The 26,626-nt window shown below is 40.3% G+C and overlaps 1 protein-coding gene across 2 annotated transcripts in view; it reads left to right on the forward strand.

Annotated features, from left to right (window-relative positions):
• The window catches only part of GSK3B (glycogen synthase kinase 3 beta), a 149,184-nt gene that overhangs the window by 106,459 nt on the left and 16,099 nt on the right, over window positions 1-26,626 (forward strand). Inside the window, exons 7-10 of one of the 2 annotated variants that reach the window (XM_048293900.1) lie at window positions 300-397; window positions 11,725-11,820; window positions 22,161-22,199; window positions 24,575-24,761. In XM_048293900.1, the coding sequence (XP_048149857.1) occupies window positions 300-397; window positions 11,725-11,820; window positions 22,161-22,199; window positions 24,575-24,761 (420 nt within the window). The remainder of the gene's footprint in view (window positions 1-299; window positions 398-11,724; window positions 11,821-22,160; window positions 22,200-24,574; window positions 24,762-26,626) is intronic. The other variant, XM_048293901.1, reaches the window with a different exon arrangement.

A 26,626-nucleotide genomic window follows, 5' to 3' on the forward strand; every position in this document is an offset into this window, starting at 1 on the left:
TATGGTCTTTTCCCTGTATGTGTAAGTTTTAATGTCAATATATTATGGGATTTAATATTATTTTCCAGTCCTCATTGTCTCACAATTTGACTTTTAAGACTGTCTTCACGCCATTGTTTTATACCAGGTATCTGGTAACATTAGGATAGGAATGTTTTTTATTTTTAGCTGTGTTACATACACAGTCAAACATGGCAAAGGATAAAGTAAGCAGTTTTAAATGGCTGGGTTTTATATGAATGGCTTAATATGTATATTTTACTGATACCTTTCCCTGTCCTCCACTTCTCCCTTTTTAGATGTGTGGTCAGCAGGCTGTGTATTGGCTGAACTGTTACTAGGACAACCGATCTTTCCAGGTGACAGTGGTGTGGATCAGTTGGTGGAAATAATCAAGGTATGGAATGTTAAAGTGTTGTTTTGACTGCATTATTCCTTGGGAATCAATATGAAGACATGCACTGTTACAAACTGGTGAACATACATGTATTCTGTCACCATTGTACAGGGTTTTGCATTTAAACAGTGTTTGAAAACACTTCTCATGCTATTTTGATAACCTGATGGTCTGTACTTTCTCTTCTTCCAGTCATGCGTAATGATATATCATCTTTTATTTATACTGGGGCTTTTTCCATCATAAAGGATTGCACTTCCAGTGTGCTTGGAAAAAATGCTTGCATCTGAGCCAATATTTATTAATGTATGATTTTCATTCTTTAAGAATCTGTCTCCTTTTCCTTTGTTGCATGCTGTTAGTACTTGGTTTTGAAAACATTATTGTTAAATTCCTTGTGCCAGATTCTTCACATATGTGGTTGCCTTCTCTTCTTCCTTCCTCCCAGCTCTTTTAAAATGAAAGGTGAGAAAGGGCACTTGTTTTTGCAGATAGAGAATCAGGACACCTAGGGCAAAGGTACCTTCCACCTGAAGGGTTTTGTTTTTCAAGGTAAAAGAACTAGTGTTTCAGTATATATAACACTCATATATCACTTATGTCCAAGCACATCTTGATTGATTTCATTTGGTAAGCTGTGAATATTCTGCGGCTGTCAAATTAGAGGCATGGAAGAATAGTTCATAGATTGGTGTCTGACTTCCCAGCACCATTGTCTACCCTACCCATTTCATCTTCTGCAGTGAAGGAAACAAGATTTCCGGAGAGAGCAGTATAATTTTCTTCTTAATCTATACTATGCACATAACAAGGTGGCATTGTTACAGAGGATACGATGTGTTCACATGCTGTTCAGTTTTATTGATTTCATCACCACAAGGAAACTGTAATAAGAGAATTTCCTCCTTGATTTTGCCACTTAACTACTACCTTGATGCATAAATATTTGTGTGGCATGCATGTGAAAAGCCCCTCAAAACCCAAATCTGTGGGTGAAAAAGTAGAACTTCCTACTTGTCTGTGTCATTGACTAGAAGAGCTGCTGATGCCCTTGTCCCTGTCCTAAGAGAGTGTATGACATGGACCAACACTGACTGGTTGTTCTCCTGCCTGAAGGACATGGGCTGGTGAAGCTCAGGGGTGTGCTGTGACCTGTCTAGGCTGTCACCCCGCCTCTTCCATGTTTTGACCACGCAAACCTGGCTTCTGTTACAGTGAGTTTCTGTCTGTCCTGCTGGACATCCTCCAGTCAGCAACTTTCCCCTGGAGAATCCATGTCTTGCACATACTTCTCCTATGACTTTCATGATGTCTCTTACTGCCTTTCTGCCCAGTGCATTTCAAACTCAGTTTATCCAAGTTGGGTCAGTTTACTTAGGAAACATTAATGAAAAACTCGAGTTGCTATCAGATGTGGGGCTGATGATGGTACAAGTGACAATATTTTTTCCTTTTGAGAAAATGTCTTGGAGCAGTTTGCTGCTTTTTGCTACACTGCTTTTGTGACATGTGGAGGGGTCCATGTCAGAGGACCAGACCTCCTCAGGATTTCATGTGATAACATGTGGTGTTTGCCTTTGGACATTTCTGAAAAGTCCTGGTTTGTTTCTTGATTAGTGTCTGAAATCCTGAAAAACTATATGTAATCAAAGAATCAGCTAGGTTGAAAAAGACCTCCGAGATCAAGTCCAACCTGTGACCCAGCACCGCCATGTCAACTAGACCATGGCACTAAATGACACATCCAGTCTTTCCTTAAACCCCTCCAGGGCCAGTGACTTCACTACCTCCCTGGGCTATCCATTCCAATATCTAATCACCCTTTCTGTGAGGAAATGCCTTCTAATGTCCAGCCTAAACTTTCCCTGGCACAGCTTAAGACTATGTCCTCTGGTCCTTCCGCTTGTTGCCCAGGAGAAGAGCCCAACCTCCACCTGAATTTTTGTAAATAGAACTTTATAGCATGGTGACTGTCCATGGCTTGATCGGAAATCTTAGGGTAGAGAGGCCTTATTGGCAAAACCATAGTGCTCTGCCCTACCATTGCTTTGATTACACAATGTGAAAGTAAAATAATCAGGCGATGGATGGTTCAATACTGACGTGCTTGGCAAGCAGAAATCTGTGGTTTGGTTGAAAGTTTGCTAGAAGCTGTTAACATCAGTTCTGCACTACTGAAGAAAACATCTGTGAACCATTAATTTCATAGCATGTATGTGCTCCAATTTTGGAGCTTCTGTGTTTACACTTCAGTTGTATTGAAGCAGAGGAGTACTTCAGTAAAATTGCTGATAGCCTTTGTACCATCTGTGGTGATAACTTCTTGACTAACTCATAGCAGTGACAATATATAGTACTGGCAAACTAATGTTATTTCTCAAGACAGCTGAAGGAGTACCCAGTGTAAGGGGTATGTCAGTAAATTATAGGCTGAAATTATGATATTCACCCTTGCAGAAGCAAATTTCTGAATAATTTGTTTAAGTATAGAGAGGGGGATACTTAATGATCATTCACACCTGTGTTGTGCTGGGGTTTTCTCGTCTTCTGTTACCTATGTAGTCTACCACACATAGGAGTTAAGTGAAACAAAATGTACTGAGACAGTATGTGTTAGGAAAGTCTGAGGGAAAAATACTGTAAATCTTAGAGCAGTAATCACAAGAAAGGATGTTCACTGAAAATTGAAGAAAGTGTAATGTAAAATGTGAGCCTGAATGGATGGGTGCCATGTTCTTCTGCCAGTATTTGTTACTGATGCAGTATATATATTCTGAAGGCAAGACTGGAAGAGAAACTGAGTGCAAGCTGGAGAAATGGGTTGCTTTTCAGTGCCCTTGTCTCCCTGATCTTCTGTTGTGAAGTTTTATAAAAACTATTCAGAAAATCTGTAGGTGAAGGTGAGAATACCGAGAGAGTTACAATTGAGAATATTGTGTTCAAAATCAACAGCCATGAGACATTGTCTAGGAAAGGGGATAGCAAGGTGCTTCCCTTGTAGCACTATATTCACTTCAAAGTATTTCTCATAGTGGGAGTAGAGGGAGAAAGCGTGTTTACCTCAAATTTTTCCTCACCTTTTGAAAATGGGGAAAAAGCAGAAAGGGAGGTCCTATTTTTTCTATTCAGCCAGCTGTTGGGAGGGATCTGTCCCAGCTACTGTGTATCATTTAAAAATGACCAATATCAAATTAAGCAGATTTGGTTTTTAACTCTGCAAAGAAGACATGAAACATTCTGCTCTTATGCACTTCCAAAATGATGCCTAAATTCAACTTAGATTTGAAAGGCTGGTATAAAACAAGCAACCCACGCGAGTGCGTTTGAGTTTCGTAGCCTCAGTACTGTTGAAGACGTGCAATTCTGCAGCATAAAAATTACCAGAAATGTTAAATCTTGGTGCAACGTGTAAAATGTGATGTTGTATAAAGTTTCCTTTAGAGTAGGATTCATTAAAAAAAATTTGACAGATGGTGTCCACCTCTTCCATTTGCTGCCATAGAAAACTAGTACTTAAAGCTTTCATTGTAACACAGACTTATTTTAATGCTAGCTGGCTGTGGGAGAAGCAGAGCTGTGGGATCTGACTGTTGTAGGATAGCAGTGAGCTTGGTAGCAGCTTGCAGGCTGGGACCTGGGAGCTGCTGTTTGATTATCTTGGGTCATGCTTTCCAGATAGCTTCATTGGAACTGTGTGTCTGAAACTTAAGGGCAGGGAAAATTGAGTTTTTTGAGTATTTTGAATATTTTGAAGTCCCAAAAAGGGGCTATAGTAAGAAAATACTTATCCACACATTTGGAAATGTATTGTACTTTCATTGTTTATATTTGATTGATTCCACTGCAGGAAGAAGTCAGTTTAGAAACTTTACTGCTGGTTCTTATCAATTCAAGATGATTGAGTCACAGTCACACTTGTGGCATTTTTTTGAGCCAAGATAAATTTTTCAGTTGTCTCTTCATTTGCTTACTCAGCTGTGATTATTCAGAGTTTATTTCACAACACACCAAGTGGATGCTACACCTGGCTGTGAAGTTTTTTGCATTAGACTGGATTATGACTTCAAAACACCATCACATTAGATTAGTCCTCCTTTCTCATGCAGTTCTTGATGGCATCCCCTCTTTAGCTGTGTTCGTGGTGATGTATCAGTTGGCACAGCTTGTCCTTCCTGCAGGCTGTATGCTCAACATCCTCAGTCCCTTGCTGCATCACAAGCATTTTTGGCTTTTGACAGATTTTGATACACTTTCAACAGTCTTCATGGAGCTTCATTTCAAGCAGTCTTGCAAGATCTTTTCCCTGTAGTTGCACCTGGAATTTCTCCAGACCTATTGCATATTTGCAAACTGCTCTGAAAAACTGTGCCCCTCTGGAACCACAGCATCACATTCATGTGAATCAAAAGTCCTCGTCCTTTAAATTTCTTTCTCTTGTTTCTATTTCTTTAATTATGATTTTTCCACATGTTCTCAGTCTGGCTGGGAAAGAGACAGCTTTGACCACTTAAGCCCTAACAAAAGGATATTTGGTATAGGGAAATACTGTCTTAGAGCTCCATCTGAAGAAATAGTTTAAACCAAAGTATACTCTTCTTGAATACTCATCCTATTACAAGAGAGAAATCATGTGCTGTGCTTTTTCCAAATTTTGATCTTGAATGGTGACTCTTCCTTCTTATTTTTAGCTCTTGCTAGCTATTGCAGATGTTAGGTTGTCCCATGGCTGGGAATATCTCAAGTGGGTAACCCAATATACTCATTAAAATTCATGTCCCTACTGGCTTTCAAGTGACATCTCCTTCAGAAATGTGCTCAGTTTCTGAAACAGGCACAGTGGTAGTGTGGATTTCATCAGTGATCCCATAAAGAGACCATGTACAAGTAAACACTACAGCTCAGAGCAGTCATACGTCTTGTACCTGATGGGTTCTTCCAGCAGCCCAGGAGAGTTGCAGTTGCCACTTCACTAATTAAAATCCACTGTGCAAGTGAGACCCTGCTGAATACAGTTTGAAAGAAGGAGCTCTTAAGACTACAGGAGTGATTTTTCTTTGAGATGCAGTCAGGACAGACTCCTTCATGAATCTCCAATCTTGTGTGCACAGCTTGCAGTGCAGCAGTGGTGTCTGCAGGACTGCCACGCTCCCTGTGAAAGCTTGGGAGTTTGTTGACATTCCTGGCCCCACAAGCTCTGCAGCATCCCTTCACCATCAAGGTAAAACTGGCTGGCTTTTCAACTTTTCAGACTAAAACATCTTCAAGTACAGTTCCTGCAGACAGTAGTTACTCTTTACTCCTCTTGCAGAAAGTGAACCTCAGAAGTGTAACAGGTTTGTTTCTATGATAATTATCTTCGAAAGTTTCTGTTCTTCCCCCACTGCTCCTCTCAAAAGCAGAAAAAAAATGATCTCTGTCAAAGGAATGAAGCAGCAATAATTGTCTGAGCAGCCGTGGGACATGGGGAGGACAGCATCTGCCAATCTGCCTGGTGTTTTCTTTACCGGAAGTACTTTTTCCGTATGCTGCTATTTAGAGCATGAGATGAATCAACCAACTTGCGAAAACTGCAGGAAAGAAGAGGGGGTTACGGGGTGGGGGTGGTGTTTGCTTTGAGTTTCTTGGTTGCTACTGCACTGTGTGATTATTCCTTGCACCAAAACTGGCATTTCATGGCAATTTAGGAGGAATAATAAGATCTTCTTCTCATAGTTCCTGGGAAAGGGGGAGCAAGGGGGGGAAAAGTGTATGAAAAAGCAAGTTCAATAGTATCAGGAATCCTATTCATGTGTAAGTTTTTGGGTTCTTGACAGTTTTACTGTGCCTAATGCTAAGTATAGACTGCAATTATAATACATGGCTCATGCTCAAATGTCAAGGTACTATTTTGGGCTCAGTTTTTGAAATAAAATAAATCCAGTTGGAGTAGTTAATGGGCAGAGAGGAGCCTTCTCTTCTGGGAGAGTAAGCCATAGGAGAGTGTGTTTCATTTTATTGGATGTGGTCCTGGTGCTGACGACCTGCCTGCGTCTGACATGGGCTTTCACATGGGTGTTCTGTCCTCAGCCCTAAGGGAAGTCTCCTGGCATTTTTTTCCCCTCATGAATCCCCACATCACAACTTGGCTGATCCTGTGCCTCACTTAATTCATGACTTCCAGCGCTTGCAGGCAGGCAGTATAAAAAGTTGATGGGCAATTATATTCATGTCAGCAGTGACAATGGGTTTCTTCCTATTCCTGATGTACAGCTCCTCTTGTGTTTATGAATAGAAAAAAATATCTATATTTAGTTGGCTCTCACTGTTTGACAAGAAAGTGTTTTTGAAAGGAAGTGTATATGAAGTGGGTAAGTTTATTTTACTTTCTACCACAGACCTCTTGAAGTATTATCTCAAGCCATGTTTACTGCTTGAGATGTCTACACTGTGGATTTTTTAAATAACTATTTGGCACGCCTCTCACAACTTTCTGAAGAGGTGCAGTCATGTTTGCAGAAGTATTAATTATGCCATCTGGTAAGCCATAAACATCAGACTTTTAGGAATACATTTCTTCATAAACTTGCACAGTTTTCCCAGGGAAGACCTCTATGCCACTGCAACCATGGCTTTCTAGAGGTTTCTGATTTAAATTATCACCTTCTCCCCTCTCTAGTTCAGTTACTACCAGCTGGAGCTTCTGAACCCTTGGTGTCCCTATGCTTCTAACTGATTACATTTTGGCAAATGTTCAGTAGTAACAATATCAATGGTTGTCATAAAGGGCCTTTATTCCACTGGGATTTGTTGAAACTTTTGCAGTTTCCTTTTTCTCTGGTGTTGCAACAGTGTGGGTTTGGTCATAAATGACTCAGTGCAGTTTTGCATAGTGAAGCAGGTGTGGGCAGCAGCTGTCTTGGTACTGAGGTGTAACTGAAGTGTCTTTTGGAGCTGAATAAATCCATCTTTTCCTCCTATAAAAGTTGATTGTAAGAACATAAATTGAAAATCTTTCTGCAAGATCAGGGCTTATTGCAGGTTCTTAATCCCCCCTTCTTGTTTAGTAAGGATGTATTCTTGTGAGCCTTTTTTTATTGTAGCTTTTCTTTAACTGCAGGAGATAAATACCATTACCCTACCTTCACAAACCCTGTTCATGAAAGAAAAATGCTTTGGGGAGCTTCATCTGTTACAGATTAATGTCAAGGGAAAAACTTGACAGAATATATTGTGAAACCTGTTGTGTTCAATTTTTGTCCAAGGAGAATCAAAGCAGTGTCTGTTTCTCAGCAAGTGTATTCTTTAGTTAATCTTAGTAGATAATGCTTCTTTATTTTTATTTAAGACATGATGATGACAGTCGGTAATGAAGAGCAAGACTACTTGACCTGGCATCTTCACTTGCAGGAAGAAGATGCCTTGTAGTCTCACATAGACCTCCCCTTCATTCATTTGAAAGTTGAGTCTTCATTCTAGTTACAGTTAATCCCATTGGACAACCATGTTTTTATTATTACAGTACTTTGGTTCTCCTTTTGTTTTTCAAGTATTAAATAGAAAAAAAGAAATCCAATTTTTTCCTTGATAATATCACTTTCCATAAGACTCCCCAAGTAGAATAGTATGTGCTAATCTGCATTGACCTGACTAATTCAGTATTGGACCCTGTGTTTCTTAAAAGCTCTCTGGCTTCTGGAAGATCAGTGGGGATCTTACCAGTGTACAGAGTACGTGAAGGGAAGGTTGAAAGAGGGAGCCAGTCTCTTTTTCTTTGTCATCCCATGACAGGACAAGAAGAACGGGCATAAATGAGAACACATGGAATTCAATCTGAACACAAAACAGTTTTTGCTGTGAGGGGGGTCAAACACTGGAACAGTTTACCCAAAGAGGTTGTAGAGTCTCTGTCCTTGGAGATGCTCAGAACCTGTCTGGACATGGTCTTGGGCAGACAGCTCTCAACAGTGCTGCTTGTGCAGGGGGTTTGGACCAGATGACCTCCAGAGGTCCCTCCCAGTCTCAGCCATACTGTGATTCTGTGAAAGCTCTCTAAGGAACATCTGCTCCATAGTATTTTCAGAGTTGATACAGCAAGAGCAGCTGTTTCATGGAGTAATTCTGCCAAACATGAGCACAGTCATTTATGCTTCTTTCTCAAAAGAAGAATTTTGACCAATTTTTGCAGCAGCTTAAGTGATTGCTGTTACCAAGGTTACTTGAAGGTATTCCTAATATACTGAAAATTTTGTATGAATTAGTGAGGTACAATTTCAAATCATGTAGCAAACAGAATTGGTGTGTTGGGGGTGAGGAGAGATCCATTACAGGACCTCTTCAAGATATGTCAAGTACTGGTACAGTTTTATAGTTTATCAGTTTATTCATTGCACTGTTCTCAATTGTAACTTCCATTTGACACAGTCTTTAAAACTTCTATTCTTCCTTCCAAACTACTTCTCTTTTCAGTTTTTGGTTGGATTTTGGGGTATGTTGGTTTGTGGTTGGGTTTTTTTTCCCCTTTATCTACTTTCAGTACAAATTGGAAGCGCAGTCTGGTTTTACAGTCTCGAGATAACAGAGTAAATACACTGTGTAGCTAATATAAGTCACTTTTCCTTTTGTACAGTTATTTCATGTGTCAAAGGCTGCTATATAGCTGAAAGGTCTGACAATCCCTTCTTTCAGCTACCATGATCCCTCCTCAGTACCTTCTTTTCTAAGCATTCATGAAAATTTAAGTGCTGTTGCCTAGATGCCTGTGCTTGATATTAGGAGTTGCCCTCTCCCATCATCTGGAGTTACAGCTGTGCTTTTAGTAAAATGTATGAATAGACTCTGTCTGTGGGTTCTTCCCTGAAATTGCCCTTGCTTATCTAATCTGAGTTCTCTGCTGCTATAGGTAGTCTCTAAATATACTTGCACTGTGTAGGCTCCTGTTCTGAGCAGCCTTGGCAACTGAGCCAGTTTGATGAATTTTGGCTCTATTAAAAATAAATCTACTCGTTGCTGCTTCTTAGAAAAGCTATTAAAAGAATTTTTTGAGGAGGAAAGGGTATAGGAGGTAAACATGCTTTTTTAAAAGTATTGTTTATACTAGGGAGGCCTGAAAATTTAGCTCTTAGGAATGGTAAGAGAGCAATAGAAGTTGCCCATCGTTTTTCAGAAAGTTAATTTAAGTAATCAAAAAAACTTCCCAGGTTTTAAAAATTAATTTTATTCTGAATTGGGATGAAAATAATATTTAGGGGTGTGGAATCCCCATATCTTTTAGAAGTGGAAAGGTTTGAGAGTGATGGTCATCAAAGCTTTCAGAGCAGCACCAGCCTGGCAAGGCTGGCAGCTGGGTGGCTGATGCTCTGGTGGGTGCCAGACAGAAAACCAGCAGGGAAAGGGCACATTTTCCTTTCAGTTCTTTTTTCCTTTGAAAGTTGAGCAAAATGTATGAATCTGCAAATACTCTCTTTTTTTTACCCCCTGAGCAAAAACAGTGTTTTCAGACACACAGAGAAAAATCTGCTGTCATCTTTGAGAGTAACCCTTGGCTTTTAGAATTAGGTGGGGTTTAAATCCTCATGGGTGATGTGAGCTACAAAACAATTAGTGTTCATTTTGTACAACTTGTCAGTCAAATTTGTTAGCCAAGAAGCAACTGTATGGACAAGTTGCAGTGTTTATTTCCTCTGCTGCTGCTCTTTATTTAAAAGGTTGCTTTGTGGGTAGGATTTTTTTATTTGTGCAACTCTTACTTAAAATAGCAAAGAGATACCAAGTTTTGTTCATAATACCTGATGATAGTTTCTCTGTTGCACAAATTACTCAAATAGCATTTACCTTGCTCTTTTACCACCTTACTTGACTTTCTAGACTGCATTTTTGTAATTTCCATTCTTCTAACAGAATGAAAATGTACATAGATACCAAAATTTGTAACCAGGTATTTCTTTATCAAGCAGCAAGGTAGAGTGCCAGCCTCGTGTGATCATTTGTTGCCTGATGGTGACAGTGCAGTTTGATGAGATGAGATGATAACATTATGCTAAGCTGTGTGGAGGGATTTGTCATGGGGCCAGAAGAGCATCACTACAGGTTTCCTATAGATGAGCCTGAGCCCAGCATAGAGGAGTGACTCCTGCCTTCTGCCATTTCCCTTTCTCTCTGCAGAGCAAAAAGATGCCCAGAACTGGGTGCAAGCAGAAAACAATGGGATTTCTAGAAGATACCTTGCAGTTTTTATATATAGCTAGAAGACATTGGCTCTCTCACACTCGGTGCTAGCTGAAAAGAATGCACTAATGCCATATTGTCGGACTTATTCCCTCAAGGGATTTCTGAAATCCTTTCAAAATGTACCCATCCCTACAAAGAGATGTGCCACTGTTTGTTATTTCTCATACAGCTCCAAATTTGCGTCCATAAGTAACATTGTGCGGATTCTGGGAATGAGAAGTTCAGTTTTTGAAAGTAAAGCAGAGGTGGTATGCCTTTTAGGTACTTGCAGGTTTGATTTAAACTAAGTCTGTCCTCCATGTGGACATGAGGAAGCACTGCCCAAACCCACATAGTTTTGTTTGCGGGGTGAGCAGGAGATGCTGTCTGGCTCTGCTCAGCAGTAACTGGCTGATCTTTTAAGCTTGTCAAAGGACCGCTGTTTGTGACTTGTAAAATACAGTCTGTGTTACTCGTCTGATCCTTAATCAGCCTTATGCAGTGAACTGCAGTCCCTGAATGTGTTTGGTAGTACTGTTTTGTATAAACCTAATTAAAGTGAACTTTCTACCCCACCAAAATATCACTAAGTTTGACAGAGATGCTTTAATTTTGTGAAAAACTGTATAAAATAATTAAATTTTTGACACTGGGCTTGGAGCATGAACTGAATTGCCAGCAAGAGACTACTGATGTTGCAGCAAGGGCCACAAAGGTGATTAAGGCACTGGAGCATCTGTCATATAAGGAGAGGTTGCAAGAGCTGTCACCGTTCAGCCTGAAGCAGAGCAGGCTTGGGCGGGGGGGGTTCTCATCAGTGTGTATAAAAGCCTTGTGGTGTGAGGGAATGAAGAAATAACAATGCTCTTCTCAGTGTAGCCCACTGACTGGGCAAGTGGCAGTGGCACAGAGTACAACACATTTTCTACTCTGGACAGTGGTCAACTGGATCAGGGTGCCCAGAGAGAGGACCTGCCTCTTCTGGATGAAAAAGTATTGTTATTCTGCTCTCAGCACTATATTAACTTACTAGTTACATAGATTGACTTCAGTTGTCTCAATGTCTGATCGGTTATACTTCAGTCTTAATTCCTTATGAAGCATATCTAATCAATTTGCCCTTTTCTTTCTCTCCTATTTAGGTTCTGGGAACGCCTACAAGGGAGCAAATTAGAGAAATGAATCCAAACTATACTGAATTCAAATTTCCTCAGATTAAGGCACATCCATGGACTAAGGTGAGTCTATATGATCTGAATAATAAAGATGTGGGCTGAAAGTAAAAATTGAAGTTGTTCAGTTTGTTCAGTGATTTGGTGGCTTTCAGTCTAAACTGAGTGCATTTAACTAAGCTGGGGACCTGCAAACTTTTGATGTAGCTAAGGAGAAGAAGATATTGAAGCAGTACACTGTAATATCTATAGGTCTGGGGGTTTTCAGGTTGACTATAGGTGGGTTATTTATTGTTTTGTTTTGTTTTTTGACAATGGTGTGTGTGTTTCTAGCAGATTGCAATATATCTACATAGTGTCATGCTATCAGTTGATAGGCACAAAAGTCAATAGAAATGAGGAAAGTGTTCTAGTACTTTTGTAATGCTGTTGTTATGTAGTGTGATGAGGGCTGACAGTCACTTTCTTAAATGCTTCTCTCATAGATAATACTCTGTTTGTACTTCTGTGGGTGTGCTGTTGAGTGGAGATGCTTTTTCTTGTAGTTACTTCTTAAGATTTCTTACTGTCTAGCTTTCATAGGGAGACACCAATGCAGCACATGCAGGCAATATTATGACCTCCGTGACCAAAGAGGAAACTGCTAACAGTGAAACAAATACATTGCTGCACAATTAATTGGTTGTCCATGTATCAAGCAATGATGAATATTTGACTTGGGACAGAGTAACAATCATTTAGTTAGCCTCTTGGGTGTAGAATAAGTTAAGTATTGAGTCTTACGCAATTGAAGCCTGGGTGGTTAACATTTCCTCCTGCTGCTTGAGAAATGTCTGATATAGTCCTAGTGTATTTCCATCCTATCCTAGCATTCAGGTTTCCTTCTGCTAAGAAAGTAACATCTGTGTGTGGAAGGCTTGCATTCCTAGCTGAGCACATGTCCAGGGCGGACTCTTTTGGACCAAATAGCCTATGGTGGTAGAAATGCTGAATAAACCAATTAGAGCTAGTTGATAGCAGGCCACATAACTGACAGGTACATGCCAGGGCAGTGCTGCATGTCACTGTTTTTACAATAGATTCTCCAATGAGTTACGTACCTTTTCCCCACTAATCCATGGTTTGCATTTCCATATCAGTTACTTTCTGTGTGTTGGTTACGTGATGTATAATAATATGGGGAATCAGGAAATCCAGCAAGGCTTTTTAATACCATATGTTAATGAGGGGAAAAAATTGGAGCAGATGAAGTCCCTGGGAGTGGTCTCTTCAGTTTTAAATTGCATCCTGGTAAAAGTCACAAGAGTAAGCCCAAAAACCTTATCGCACTGCATATTAGGTTCACATCTAAATTCTTGCATTGAAGGTATTTGGATTAGGAGAGGTTAAATTAATATACAGTGGAGTAGAAGTGCAGAGCTGTACTGTAGGACAGGGAGTTGAATTGCATAGTTACCTTAGATGCTTAGCTTGAATATATGAATCATCTGTATGCACCCGATGGTCTCTTAGAACACAACAGAGGTCTTTTGGCAAATGGAAGCTTCACAAAAAGACTGAAACTTCCTTCTAAAGAGGGTGGTTTTGGTTGTCATAGAGGATCACAGCTGAAATTAAGACTTGAGAAGAGCTTGCCAGAAGATCAAATTTGCATTCTCCATTACGTCACAATTAGTTTTGGAGAGTTGTGCTTGCAGCATAGCTTCTCATTCTCAAGTCATTCTGCATACAGCTCTTCCTGATATCAGGTGGGTGTAGATAGCAGTTAAACCAGTTTATTACAATTGGGTTACATGAAACTTCATTTATGAGATCTGTACTTATTATACAAATGCTAAATCTAAAAATTTATTACCCAGCATAATGCTGGTAATGATGCTTATCTTCTCATCTTCTCGGTGTATTACTTCTCAAGATCCATTCCTTTCAACGTTTTGAGCCTGTTGAGCTAGAATAGATTTAAGTAGTAGTATTATGTAGAATTGGTTCTTCTTACCCAGTTTTATTGATATAACATCTGATGACATGTCAGTGGGTGTAGGTAGTCCTCTTAGAGCTTCTCTATCTTAGAATTGAAAAGTGTGTAAGAAAAACCTCTTCAGAGCTTTGGCTTTGAAAAAACAGGAGTGACTAAGGAAGTGAAAGTGGTAATGTTGTTGGTTGTGGTTTGTTGTTACGACTGTGTATGTAACTAGACTGCTACAGCTAGTTGCCAACAGGACTTCAACTTGCATCTGCAGAAGCACAGATCTTTGCCATCTAAGATGAAGAGTTACTGAAGATTAAGTAGATAGAAGGTGGTTTTTTTTCTGTTGAGTAGTTATGACCAGAGTACTCGGCAGACAGAAGGATTCTTTTGTGTGTGTGTGGAATAACTTCCAGGCAGCTAGTTTCAGCATGTTTGAGAGAGAACTACTGAGAATATAGTTGCTCCCTGCTGCAAGCTTTTCCACATGAGAGCATTCTCCTTCTTGTTTTGTGCTGTTTAGTATAACATGGGTATTTGTCAAAGTTGCATTTGTAGGTCCTGCTTGTAGTTAGTTTCATGTAGTCGAGGTGCCCAGTGCATGTTTCTATGCAGTCTGGAACTGGTTGTTTCCAGGCCAATAATCTATACAAAAATAAGGTCCATGGTTTGCTCTTGTTTTCAGGGAACTTCCATGGTCTGCAAAAGTGTACATATATGGTAATTAAGAATTTTATTTGGAAGCTGTCATATCTATAGCATCTGAAATTCTGTGGTGCTGACTTGCATTGGATGTATCTGGTTCTGGTCTGCTCTCTGAGACATTTCTGAGAGGCATGGATATGTTACTTTCCTGCTCAGTATTGGTGTGATGATGTGTAATCTGCTGCATTTGCTGTTACCTACTTGGTGAAGAAGAATGGTGGCTGGTTGTCATAGAGGATCACAGTGCAATGTAAAATATTCTGGGCTTTTTAAAGAGACAGAGAAATTGTTTAAGGCTGAAGACGGACAAATACATGAAGGAATATTGTTTTTCATATTCAATATGGTTTGGGCTAAAATTGGAATTTTGAGCACAAGTTTTATGGACATTTGAAGCCTAATTTCATTGATGTATCTTACACTTTTCAGTAGAAATGGATGGGTATCATCCTAATACAGTATTGATACTCACTATTGTAGTAGCATGAAGAAAGAGATCTCAAACTAACAAGGTCCTTTCTTCTTAAATTATGAGAAAAGTCAAGCTAACACTCTAAAAATATTTTTCTTATGTTGCAGCAATAGTATAAGTTTGCAGTGCAAGCTGTTATCAGACTGATTTTTCAATCTGTTGACAATTTGAGATTGAAGTAAATTTCTAATTTAAGAGTTGGAGTCTCTTGTTATAAAACATGCAGAGGCCTCTCTCTCATGTCTCCAGTATAGTTTTGTGTTGCCCAAGCACGTGTGTGTTTTTATACTAGTTCACATGCATGGGGCACCTGATGATGGAAGTTCGACATGTCCCTAGCAAAAGAAGAGAGAATCTGAACTTTCCAGGAATCTCTCAAACCATTCTTCAGAGACAGGGCTTCTCTTTTCTTTTCCTCTGTCACTTACTCCTACAACCCCAGCCTCAACAGGAGGAATCCAGGACATTTTGGTTCTTTGGCAGGGGGGTCCTTTTCAGAATACCAGTGTGTTTAGTAACTTAAATGTTCTTTTCATCCAAACCTCACATCGTATAGAACATTTTGTATTCATGGAGGTGCATCCTACAGCTTGTCTGCCTTGGTCTGTGAAGTAAGTGGCATCCTATTATAAGAGAAGCAGTGTTTTGCAGGAGTGTGAATATGACTGACTTACAACAGTCAGGAAAGAATAGGTAGGCTTTTAAACACACAGTCATGTCTTCAGGTATATCTTGCGGTAGAAAACCAGTCCATTTTTTCCAATGGTTATCAGCTCATCAAGTAAAAGTTACTGTGCTTTCTGGAGATTTGCTGCTGTTGTTCTTACTGAGTCATGTCTTTGCTTGTGTCTTTCAGCCACCTCAACTCCTTAAGCCTTCTTCCTTCTCAGAAGTGCAGTCTGATCTGTGCTACTAATCTTTATACCTGTTTCTCTTCTTTTGACTAAGCTTCATCTATACTGTATAACTGTGAGTGGAAAGCCAAGGAGGAAATCTGGGATCGAGTGCAAGATTGTACATGACAGGGCTGTTGAAGTTCAGCTTTGGTAATTAGTTTCCTGTGAATCTCTTGGCCCTTTTGGAAGGGGAAGGGACAGTGGGACAGCTAACAAAAGGTCTAAAGGCATTCTTGATAAGCTCATGGTAGATAGGTGTTGCTTACCATGGCTGCATTACAGCTGGCCTTTATCCTGGCATTACTCCGATGCTACCTTCAGGTCTCAGATCCTTGGGATAATGAAAAACAGAGACAGTGCTGTGATAATTTCCAGAAATATGTAAGATGTCCAACTGCGACAGCCCGCCTTTCCTCTTGCATCCAGCTAGTAAAGGATCTTATTAAGATTGTAGTAAATGTAATATAATTATGTAGTTAAGGCCCTTTCTGTGTGGGAGAAATGACTCTCTTGGATTTTTTCTTTTCCCCACCTAAGGATGCTGCCAGTATGTTTGCCAGTATAATGTCAGTATAATGAAAGATAAGCATATATATATATATATATATATATATATACACATATATATGCCCATCTTTCGTGATGGCAGAACAATACAAATTGTAACAGCAAAAGCGGTTTTCTTTACTGTAATCATAACCTCTGCCTTGTCTCCATTGTATAGACACAGAAACAGTTTCTACTGCAGGCAGCTCTTAAAAATGGACAGCAAGTCTCTTCAGTGTGCTGTGGTTTGGTTGCCTTTGTTTCTCCTGTTCTGAAAGTACTTGCAAGATTTTTGAAACATGCTGGCATTTTTAAAACATACTTTTGGTGAGATAGGTTTGAGTGTACTCAAGAGAATGGCTTTATTCACCATCCCCAAATCTATACTTAGCTGGCACCTGAACAATAATTTCCAAGTCAGTGTTGAGTTGAAAGAAGACAGGAGTCATTTGCCTGACAGTAGAAGAGATGGGGAGAAAAACTGTCATGTCTAAATTAGTATTGAGCATCTCTGCCCCTCTGGTGTGCACTCTTGTGGATGAATACATGAGGACTTTTCTCTGCATCACTGTGCCTTCACAATAAACTTGTAGGAGATTAGGGCAGGGTCCCTCCCAACTTTGTAAGCACTTCCTTTTTGTTTTAGGGGGTTTTTTTCATTTTTTATACCATTCAGGGTGGTTTTTTGTCTGTGTCTTTAAGTCAAATGGTTATAGCATAGGAAAACAGTGTCTAAGATGAAACTTCAGACTCCAGCTCATCCCTTCTGGCACTTTTCCAAAGCTATTGGCCAATTCTGGCTGCAGCTGAAGTTGTGCAGAACCACAGTTGGTTGTGTTAAAGAGTAGCTTTGGATATTGACTTTAGAATTTATATTTCTGCCTGTATTATGAAGTAATTTCTGCTAATACTATAAAATAGTTGCCAAATATCTTAGTCTTGATATCCTCTTGTGTGTATGTGTGTTCTTTATATATGTTTTTCCATCCTAATCACTTTACCTTGAATGTTGAATATTTCTGTGTTTGTAGCAGATGGTCCTGTTGTCTTCCCCACACTCTGGGACTGGGATGTAGACCCTGGTCTCTATCAGTGACCCTGTTTTTTCACCCTCCAGAATTGGTTTCATGTCTTCATCCTGTCCTACTCCTGCTCTCCTTATTCTTGTCTAGTTTTTAAGCAGATTGTTTTGCTTGTAATGCTTCCAAAGTGACTGCTCATACTGTAGATTCAAGGAAGAATACCAAACAATAAAATGGATAAACAGACAGCTCATTTTGTCACTTCTAATTATAACTGATGATGAAAGAAAGTGAAAACTCTTTTATCAGAAATCTTGTAAGTGGACTTGGATTTGGATTCAAGATGAAAATGCAAACTCTTCTTTCTGAGATTCAGGTGTGATCTTTTGTAGAGGAACAAAGGTAGAGTGAGGATGAGATTTTTTTTTGGTTGCTGTTTCATAACTGGTATTAATTTCATCATGGAACAGGGTCAGTTCTCCACCTCCCACCTGCATATTCCTGATATGCATTATGCTTTGCGTGGTAGCAAAAACCTCTTGAACAACACAAATGTTCGGGATTTGGATCACTTTTCTTTACCTAACTGACCATTCTGCCCAGACTGCAGATGTTGGGACAAGGGACCAGGGCAGGCCTGCATATCCAAAAGGGCAGAACTCTGTTTTCCATCATGAACTGGACTTGATTTACGCCTATTGTGAAACCGTGCCCTGACCTCTTTCTAAAGAGTATGGCTCTGTTTTTTGCTTGATGTGTAATGACTTTCCAAGCAAAGAGTGAAAACACTTCTGCTGGAGACTATCTTAAAAGAAAAAAAAAAAAAATTCTGGCAAGTTCATGTTTGCCAGCTCCTTTTGTAGCAGCAATGACTTTTGACAGTGTAAATCTCTTATCATATATGGCCGAGAAAAGAAGCCAGGTTTGCCCGGTGGTAAATTGCCCTGCCTCTGCCCAATTTGTATGCAGTAAAGAAAGTACTGCTTAACAGCAAACAAGTGAGCACTAATGTAACATTAAGAAAGGATTTCCATCAGTGCAACTACGGAAATCAAATGCTAAGTTTAACATGTCTTCTGCAATGTACCATCTGTTTAGCCATCCCATTGCAACACATCTGTCTAGGCTGTTCATAGCAGCTGTCCCAGTGAGGCTGAGAGCACTTCTAGAGGTACATTTTTGGGGGTCCCCTCCCAGAAGAAGGGGAGCTGTTTTGTTCTGCTTAGCTTTGTTGCTTTCCTTTGGAGCTTGATAGAAGCAGAGCACATGCACTGGGTAATAAATGCTAGCTCATTCTGTCTCCACAGGGTCCTCAATGGAAGGAGCCCAATAAAAAGTGTGTGGTCTCAACAAGAAGTAGCTTTGAAGACAGGTTCCTGGTCCTGTTCCCAGTTCTGTGTTGGCTCATTTGTAAGCCACTTAACCCTTCTGTCTTTACTTCATTTTCCCCTGTCTAAGTGCCATCAGACAGGAATTCTTGACTATTAAGGTGTTTACTATTTCTGAGCTGCTTTTAGAAAAGACATAAAGGGATTTAATCAGAGAAAGAAGTTGGGGGGCTTATATATATATTTTAAAATATCTCCCAACACCAGTGCCTCTTTTGTGGACATCTTCTAACCTTCATTTGTATCATGTGAGTTTTACGCACTTCAAAATAGCCAAATGGCATATTTCAAAAATCCCATTCTGGAATTCTTAGGCGTTTGGAACAAGACTAGACGCAAGACCTTCAGATGCAACTTTGGGATTTTTTGTGTCAGGTAGAGCTCAGTGCATACGTTGCTGTCTTGTGTGTGTCTCTTGCCTCTCCTTTTGTGTTCGTGACTGTGTCATGTTTCTCATGAGCCTTGTTGTGTTAAACTTGGGTGATCAAAATGCTGCTTCATATTGTAAGGTCATAGTAATTGTATTGTGTGATACCAATTTTTAAAAGTTGATTTGAGGGTTGTGTTCTACATTGATGACTTGGCTTGTAAACAGTACAAGCTTTTGTTTGAAGGGAGGAGCTTTCTCTCTTACCTAATGTTCATGTGCAATAAAAAATGTGCTTACAAACTGAAAGGATGTGCACAGACTGTCAGCCTTGAATTGGTGGTGTGGGTGGTTCTTGGCAAAGCATGTGAGTCTGAAGCTGGTGAGGAAATTTTTAACCGTGGTGTCACAAACTTGATGTGTTAGCAACAGATGTCATTTTCATAAGCCTCTGCTCTCTTAGGGAGCACAGCATGCGGGCAGTATTCAGAATCTGCATGCAAAATGCACAGTGGTTGATGGCATGAAATCATATCTTTTAATACACACTGGCTAGAAGAGCACCTTGGTGTCACATTGTGAAGCTTTGGCTTTGGGGCTTAATTACGCCAAGACGGTGGAGCTCGTGTTGTGCATGGAAAGTTTGTTTGAGGAATGTCAATGAACTGAAAGTCAGAGCAACCATTCTGTTCAAACAATACTTAGCTCTTGCCCCATGTGGTTTTATTTGAGAGCTGAATGCTGATGTGAGTGAAGTGAAATAGGAGAATTCTGTGCTTTCCATCCTTTTTCTTTCGTCTTTCCGTATGTGCAGAAAAATAAAATTCAGAAGGGGTGTAAGCTCCCCTACACTGGTAGGAGCTATTTCAAATTAGTAAGATAAAATGTGACCACTCTGCTAGTGCACAAAGCCTTGATCTGAACTGAAGTCTCTTGGGGATGAGAGCCGTGTAGCGCACCAGGGACATTTAAGCCTGACAATAGTTTTTGAAATGTTGAAGAAGGTGGTAGTTTCAGAAAAATGAAGGGGGAGTAACATAAAAAAATTTGCATTGATAGCAGTTAAACATAAGAAGGAGAGAGCAGTGTATCAGGCCTTGCTGACTCGCTCTTACGGTCTGTCGGTATTTGAACATCACCAGCATGCCTGAACAAAGAAACAACTCGCACTGGTCCCTCAGCTTTTTGGTGAGGTGTAGATTTATTGGGATCTGAAAGGGGGAGGGAAAAGCCAACAAAAGCACCAAAAGCTGTGGCTTTGGATGAGTCAGCATTTCCATTTGACATGATCATCCAGAGATTTTTGTAACTCATCCAAAAAAATCCCAAAGAAAAAAACCAGCAACCTGGGTCTCAGCCTGAAATTCATTTGCTTTGCAGAAACAAGAGGTTTTGAGTTATTCAAGTGCAAATTTTTCTTGAAGAATATTGTATGTAAAGCCTTTTTTTTGCATTTGTTTATCTCCAAAACAGGTTCATTTTTTAAAATGAAAACTTGAGCCTTCGGTCCCTCCTGTGGACAAATAGCCTTACACAAGGTCTTGTTTCATTTTATAAAAATGAATTGCTGCGCCGGTGGGGTAGTATTTGATTGCTTTAAAAGTTCCTGTCAGTGTTTTATTTTTGGTTTTTATTTTGTTTGTGGACTTGCTGTGCCTTTTGCCCGGCCGTATTTAGTCTGCATACTAAATGTCAGTCTACCCAAACACTTTGTGCACTTAGCTTTTTTTCCTTTTTTTTTTTCTTTCTCTTTTTTCTTTCTTTTTTTTCTTTTTTTTTTTTTTCTTTTGCTTTCACCCAAATGTATTTTAGACCGAGACAGACTTTGCTCCGATGGGCCGGATTTTAGTCCGTGCACTAAATTTTAGTCCGCAGACTAAAAATAATCCGCGGATTATTTACTAAATTGATTCCCTCACTGAGAACTACAGAGATTTTAAACTCCTGCTGAGATGTAGGTGCAAGGGGCTTCACGGCTCACAAGTCCCACTGTCTGTCCACCCTCCTGCCCCTTCCCACCACGGAGCATCAGCCCAGCATTGCCTTGGCATCGGTGCCCCGTGGCATGGAAGTGCTTGTGTAGCCATTGCCATGGGCAGCAGCTGCTTGTGTAGTTCTCGGTGGGTGAATCGGGCAGCTTTCCCGGTGGAACTTTGCTGAATGGGAAGAGCTGAAAGACTGTAGAGGGCTTTGCTTTTATTTCTTAGGGCGTTATTCAAAAGGGAGGTGGGAGGGGACAAATTGAGGAGAAAAAAAATTTGTTAAATAACGGGTGCAACGGGTATGAGGGGGAATAAACCCGCAATAGAGAGAAATTCAGTCCATACCCGCACTCCTGAGGTGGTACGTCCAGTTCCTGAAGAATCCTAAAGAGATAATGCCAGCAAACAAAATCCAGTGGAGGGGGATGTCAATCCAAAATGGAGAATAATCCGCGGCGGCCTGAGGTACTCGTAGTGCACACAAATTAAAAGTATCCAAATTTAAAATACAGATCTCGGATTTTTACTTTGTCTTCAGCACAAATTACAAATTGCTAGGGATTTGGGTTTTTTTGAGAAAAACCCAAAACCATCCAAAAGTTTACATTGTGTGTCTGGGACAGATTTACAAGTGGGATGCATCTTTGGAGACAAACTAATCTGGCCACTTGGTTCTGTGGATGTTTATATCCAGGACCAAGGACTGAAAATTCTTTATTATGGGAATTTCAATTACCCTTTTAGTTCAAGTTAGAGTTTTGATTTCAATTTTTTTTATTTTTTTAGTAAATGCACTGGCATTGGAACATAAATTTCATATAGAAATGTTTCTATACTATGCCTCACCATTGCACAATCAATTTTTTTTTTGGCATACACTGTGGTGAAGTTGGACTTGCTGCTATGGAGACTGATGTTTAAAGTTTCTAATTGTATAAACATTTACTATGTCCCCCACACCATGGATTTCTTATAATATTGGCTATATTTTTCCTTGCTGGACTATTCTCTTTTGGATTGACTCCCCCTGTTTGGATTATTTCACTGCATTATCATCTTTAGGACTCGTCAGGAACAGGACATTTCACCTCAGGAGTACGGGTATGTACTTAAACATTTTTTCAAATTACTAGGCCTAGCCTTGAAAAAAAAGGAGAGAAATGCTAGAAGTGGAATAACTGAGTTCAAACTGCATCCTCGAGGCAGCAGCCAGGCCAATGTCGTAACACAAAGTGATAGAGATTAGATGGGCACAGACCTGTAACTTGCTTCATGTGTTAGTCACCACTTGTTGCAGGGAAAGGCCATGTGAGGCCTCCTAGTATATATATTTATTTTTATTTTTTTCTCCTTCCTGGTTTGAAGCAGTTAGGGCAGACTTTGGGAACTGCCTACCCCAAATGACTAATTCCAGATCCAAAGGCAGGCTGAGAAGTTCATAACAGGGTTTAGAAAACATGGTAGGGTTTCAAGGACTTGAAAATGAGGAGTTTCAGTGGACAAGCAAGTACTCCTTTTACATATGTCAGATTTGTGACTGTCTGCCTACTAATTTTCTCAATATAAGGGCATGTCATCTTTACTTAAGGAAATAAAATGGTTTTCTTTTTAAAAATCTGTATAGTGGCTGATATGTGAGCTGTACTGAGGGGAAAAACACAGCTGAGAGTGAAGTACTAAAGTTTCAAGCTGTGATAAATCAAGCCTGTTAAAATATCACTGTGAAGGTGCATGAGGGAGACCTCAGTAGTTTTACCTCATATTAAATACAGAACAACTTCACTTCTGTGGGTTTACCTCAAGACATACTCATTTGTGCTACTTACTGTGGGGAGGTGGGGGGAAGCCACAAGGTTTTTTTTTAACTGGAGACAGTCTTGGATTTTGTTCTGGTCAGGCTGTGACTTGGGAGTAATAATTGCATCCACTGTGTGCTGTGGTCAGCAATCCAAGCTCCGCAGGCAGTGGGCACAAAGCAGCTTCTGCTGCCTCTTCAGGTGACCCTGCACTGGTGACACAGTGGTCAGTAGAGGTTCTCTGCCAGCAGTGTTAAGCTACAGCCTTTCTTTTTGTCATTGTAGGCCTCGTGTGAAAACTTTTTCAGTTTGTTTTGCAATAACCTGGTAGTAGGAATAAAGTCAGCTCTTCATGTCCGCTGCTCCTTGACTCCCCAAGTCAGGATTCCTTTGCCACACAAGTTAGTACAGCACACACTGCAGCCAACCCCAGTGCTGCTGGCCCAGCTGGGTACCAAGGGCAGGAAATTTCAGTCCCTGCAGAACTTGGTTTTTGTGTTTGATTCTCATTCAAGAGAGCATATATACCTGGTTTAAAACCTACTAGGAGTGCCTGTGCAAGTTTCTCATCTGTTATTAACTAGCATGTCATGCACTGTATTTCTTTCCATTTCTATTTTTAAATTTTTTTAATTTTTTTTTTTCCCCTCCTTGGTGCTGTGTGGCTTGAGTTCACTGGCACTGGTGCAAAGGCATTTTGGATTACCTCAATTTTTACCAAAAATGCTGGCATCAGAACTTAACACTCGCACCCACCCTACTGCCTTTACCCCAGACTGTGTTTTACCTGCAACATAGCAAGAGACAAGTGTTTGAGGAGGCCATCCAGGTCATGTACATGATTAACTCCTATTTTGCTTATAATGTAATGAGAAAGGAGAGTGTGATTAGCAGTGGGTAGAACCATTCTTAGATGTTTAAAACAAAGATGCAGTGAAGAACTGCTTTTTGTAATCACTCAAAGTAAAAATCTTTTAGACTAAAATAGTTGGTTTTCTTGATGCAATTTTCAGCTGTCCTTACAAATACCAAATGTGCAGGAATTATCCCTATAAACTTATGGGATTAGCTTGCCAGAATAAGGTCACAGAAGGAGTAACTTGCAAATTGGAGCTAGACATTTCCTGTACCCCACCCGTGCTTTCCTTGTTGTTCTCCAAAGCTGAACAGCAGCCTCCATAGCAACAGTCTGACCTGCCTGCCTGCAAAAGTTGGTGTTAGTAAGACTTCCTTCACTAGCCAGAAAAACCCCAACCCAAAACCGTAGCGGGGCTTCATTATATTTTTACATTCAGTGACTCCTGCTCATGTGAACCCTCTTCCCCACCTTCACTCCACCCCATATGCATGGCTGGTAGCACCTGTGTGTGTTTGTCATGATTTTTGAAAGAGTTTCCCCTTCATTCTCAAAGTCGTTTTTCTGAGTGCGCTCTCATGAAGTCTCTTGCTGGCATTGCACCTTCACTCTAGTGCAAGGCGTTGCAATTAACCCTTTCTCAACCCCAGGAATGGATTTTCCCACACTTACTGCAGGACTTTGATTAGCACAAACCGCAAGTTTGTTCCAGCTTGCTGGGCAGTGAGAGGTTTAATTGCTCTGACTTGCTTCTGGTCAACAAAGAGACGAGACCTAGCCAGACAACCTGTTTCTCCTTGCTTGTTTTCTTGCTGTCCCCACAGGTCTTCCGGCCCCGCACTCCCCCCGAAGCAATTGCGCTATGTAGCCGCCTGCTGGAGTACACCCCCACCGCCCGCCTGACTCCCCTGGAGGCCTGCGCGCACTCTTTCTTCGATGAACTACGGGACCCAAACGTCAAGTTACCAAATGGGCGAGATAAACCTGCACTCTTCAATTTCACCACTCAAGGTAGCCTCAGAGCGTTGAAGGATCCCTTCTTTAGGAGGAAGCACCGGGATAAATGTTTGTTGTAATGCAGATGTTACTCCCTCGGAAGTAAAAATCTCTGAGTGGTACTAAGTTTATTAAGCAGTTGTATAACCAGCTGTCCATTTCAAAAAGAGAGGAAAGGGTCTTGAAGTTACAGGATTTTCAGATTCCTGGTGCCTCCAATTCAGTTATGCTGAGGTTCCGAGGGTGGTTGTTAACTGGATTACATCAGGAAGGTTTACATTTGCAGCTCAGAGTCTGCAACCTGGCTGATGGTTTTTTGTGAAATACCGCAATCAGTGGACCATGCAGGTTAGATTATCATTTGGAGATGGTCCTGCTTCTTCACACCTGAAACACCATAGCCAAGTAGTAATGCATGTTAGGTTTGGCAGGGAGGTTGGTGGTGTTGCTGCCCATTTCAGTTCTGGATGCAGGATAAATACAGATGCTTTACTGTCCAGATTTTATATGCTGTACAGTTCATCTGGCATTATGCTGACTCATTCATTTAGAAACTGTAAAATAAATGGACAACTAACTTTCTTATTTGAAGCCAGGCTGGTATCAAAGTTTAAAACCATTCATCTATTTTTTTTCTACAGAAGTCAGAAATGTAAAACTGATATCCCTCCAGAATAGTTTTGCCTGCCAAGACAGAACATGTGAGAAGTATGGCATACAAATATGCTAGTAATTAATTTTGGAGCACTTTTTCTGTTGTTTTTGTTTTAAAGTGATTAGCTGCCAACTCTCACCCTTTGAGCAAGAATAGTTCTGTATGCATTTTCTGTTGAAAGTCTAAAACACCTTTTGGCTCAATTAGCATCAATGTCATTTTTCATACTCTTTGGTGTATGCTATGCCCCTTTGCCAAAATGCGAAATAGCTCTCTCCTTCGACTTGTGGAGCCTTTTTATTTAAAAAGAAAAAAAAAAAAAGGCATTTATGAAGCATAAACACATTAAAGTTGTCAAGTAAATAGCTTGTGCTTCCAGGTCACTGTCCTCTGTGCTGATTTCTGCATCTGTTGTTAGAAATTCAGTAGTTACGTTACAAGTCCTTCCTTTTACTCCTGGATTGCCTTTTATTTTGCCCCTCTAAAGCCCTCTTCAGTAGCTGAAATAGTTTTGATCCCAGCATCTTAATACAGTTTCACCCTATTCTTTCTGAAAGTATTGTTTCATGATGACATTAAGATTGAGCTTATCTACTACATGAAAACAAGGTTTTTAAAAGAGTTGGAAAGCTCTGTAGAGAGTCAGTTCAGAAATCTTTGGGGGAAAAACAGATGCATGTATTGGGAGTGTGTCCCTGGTTCCCCTCAGGTTATGTGGAAGCTGCTGGATAAGCTACCCTAATGCTCAAGCAAATCTAAATCTCCTCTTTTGCCATCCTAAGGAGCTGATGTGCCCTCCCTCACACAGTGAGCCCTGGGAACGGTGAGAGAAAACAGTTCCTGTGGAGCAATTTCCTTAAGATATAAAAAGCAAATTTCTGTCTGTCATTAACAGGTGCCAGTGTTACCATCTATAAGGGGAAGGCAGGACATAGGCTGGTCATTAATGCACATCCAAACAAGCTCTGTTGCAGGTGACCAGCCAAACTAAAAAAAAAACCCCAAACCAGAGTTGTTTTTAAATACCTAAATACATTGATTAGCGCAGTGATTTTAAAAACTTTGTAGTTGATAAATGTACAGCAGTCTTGACTATGAACTCAAGATACACAAGAAGCTTTTGCTCTTCCTGTGACTACTGTGCAATCCTTGTTCTCTGGTCTTTACTGTGCAAGGTTCCATCAAACTGGCTGGTCCAGAGCAGAAATCCCAGCTGGAAACATAC

The sequence above is a fragment of the Corvus hawaiiensis genome, chromosome 2, assembly GCF_020740725.1.
Source record: "Corvus hawaiiensis isolate bCorHaw1 chromosome 2, bCorHaw1.pri.cur, whole genome shotgun sequence".
NCBI lineage: Eukaryota > Metazoa > Chordata > Aves > Passeriformes > Corvidae > Corvus > Corvus hawaiiensis.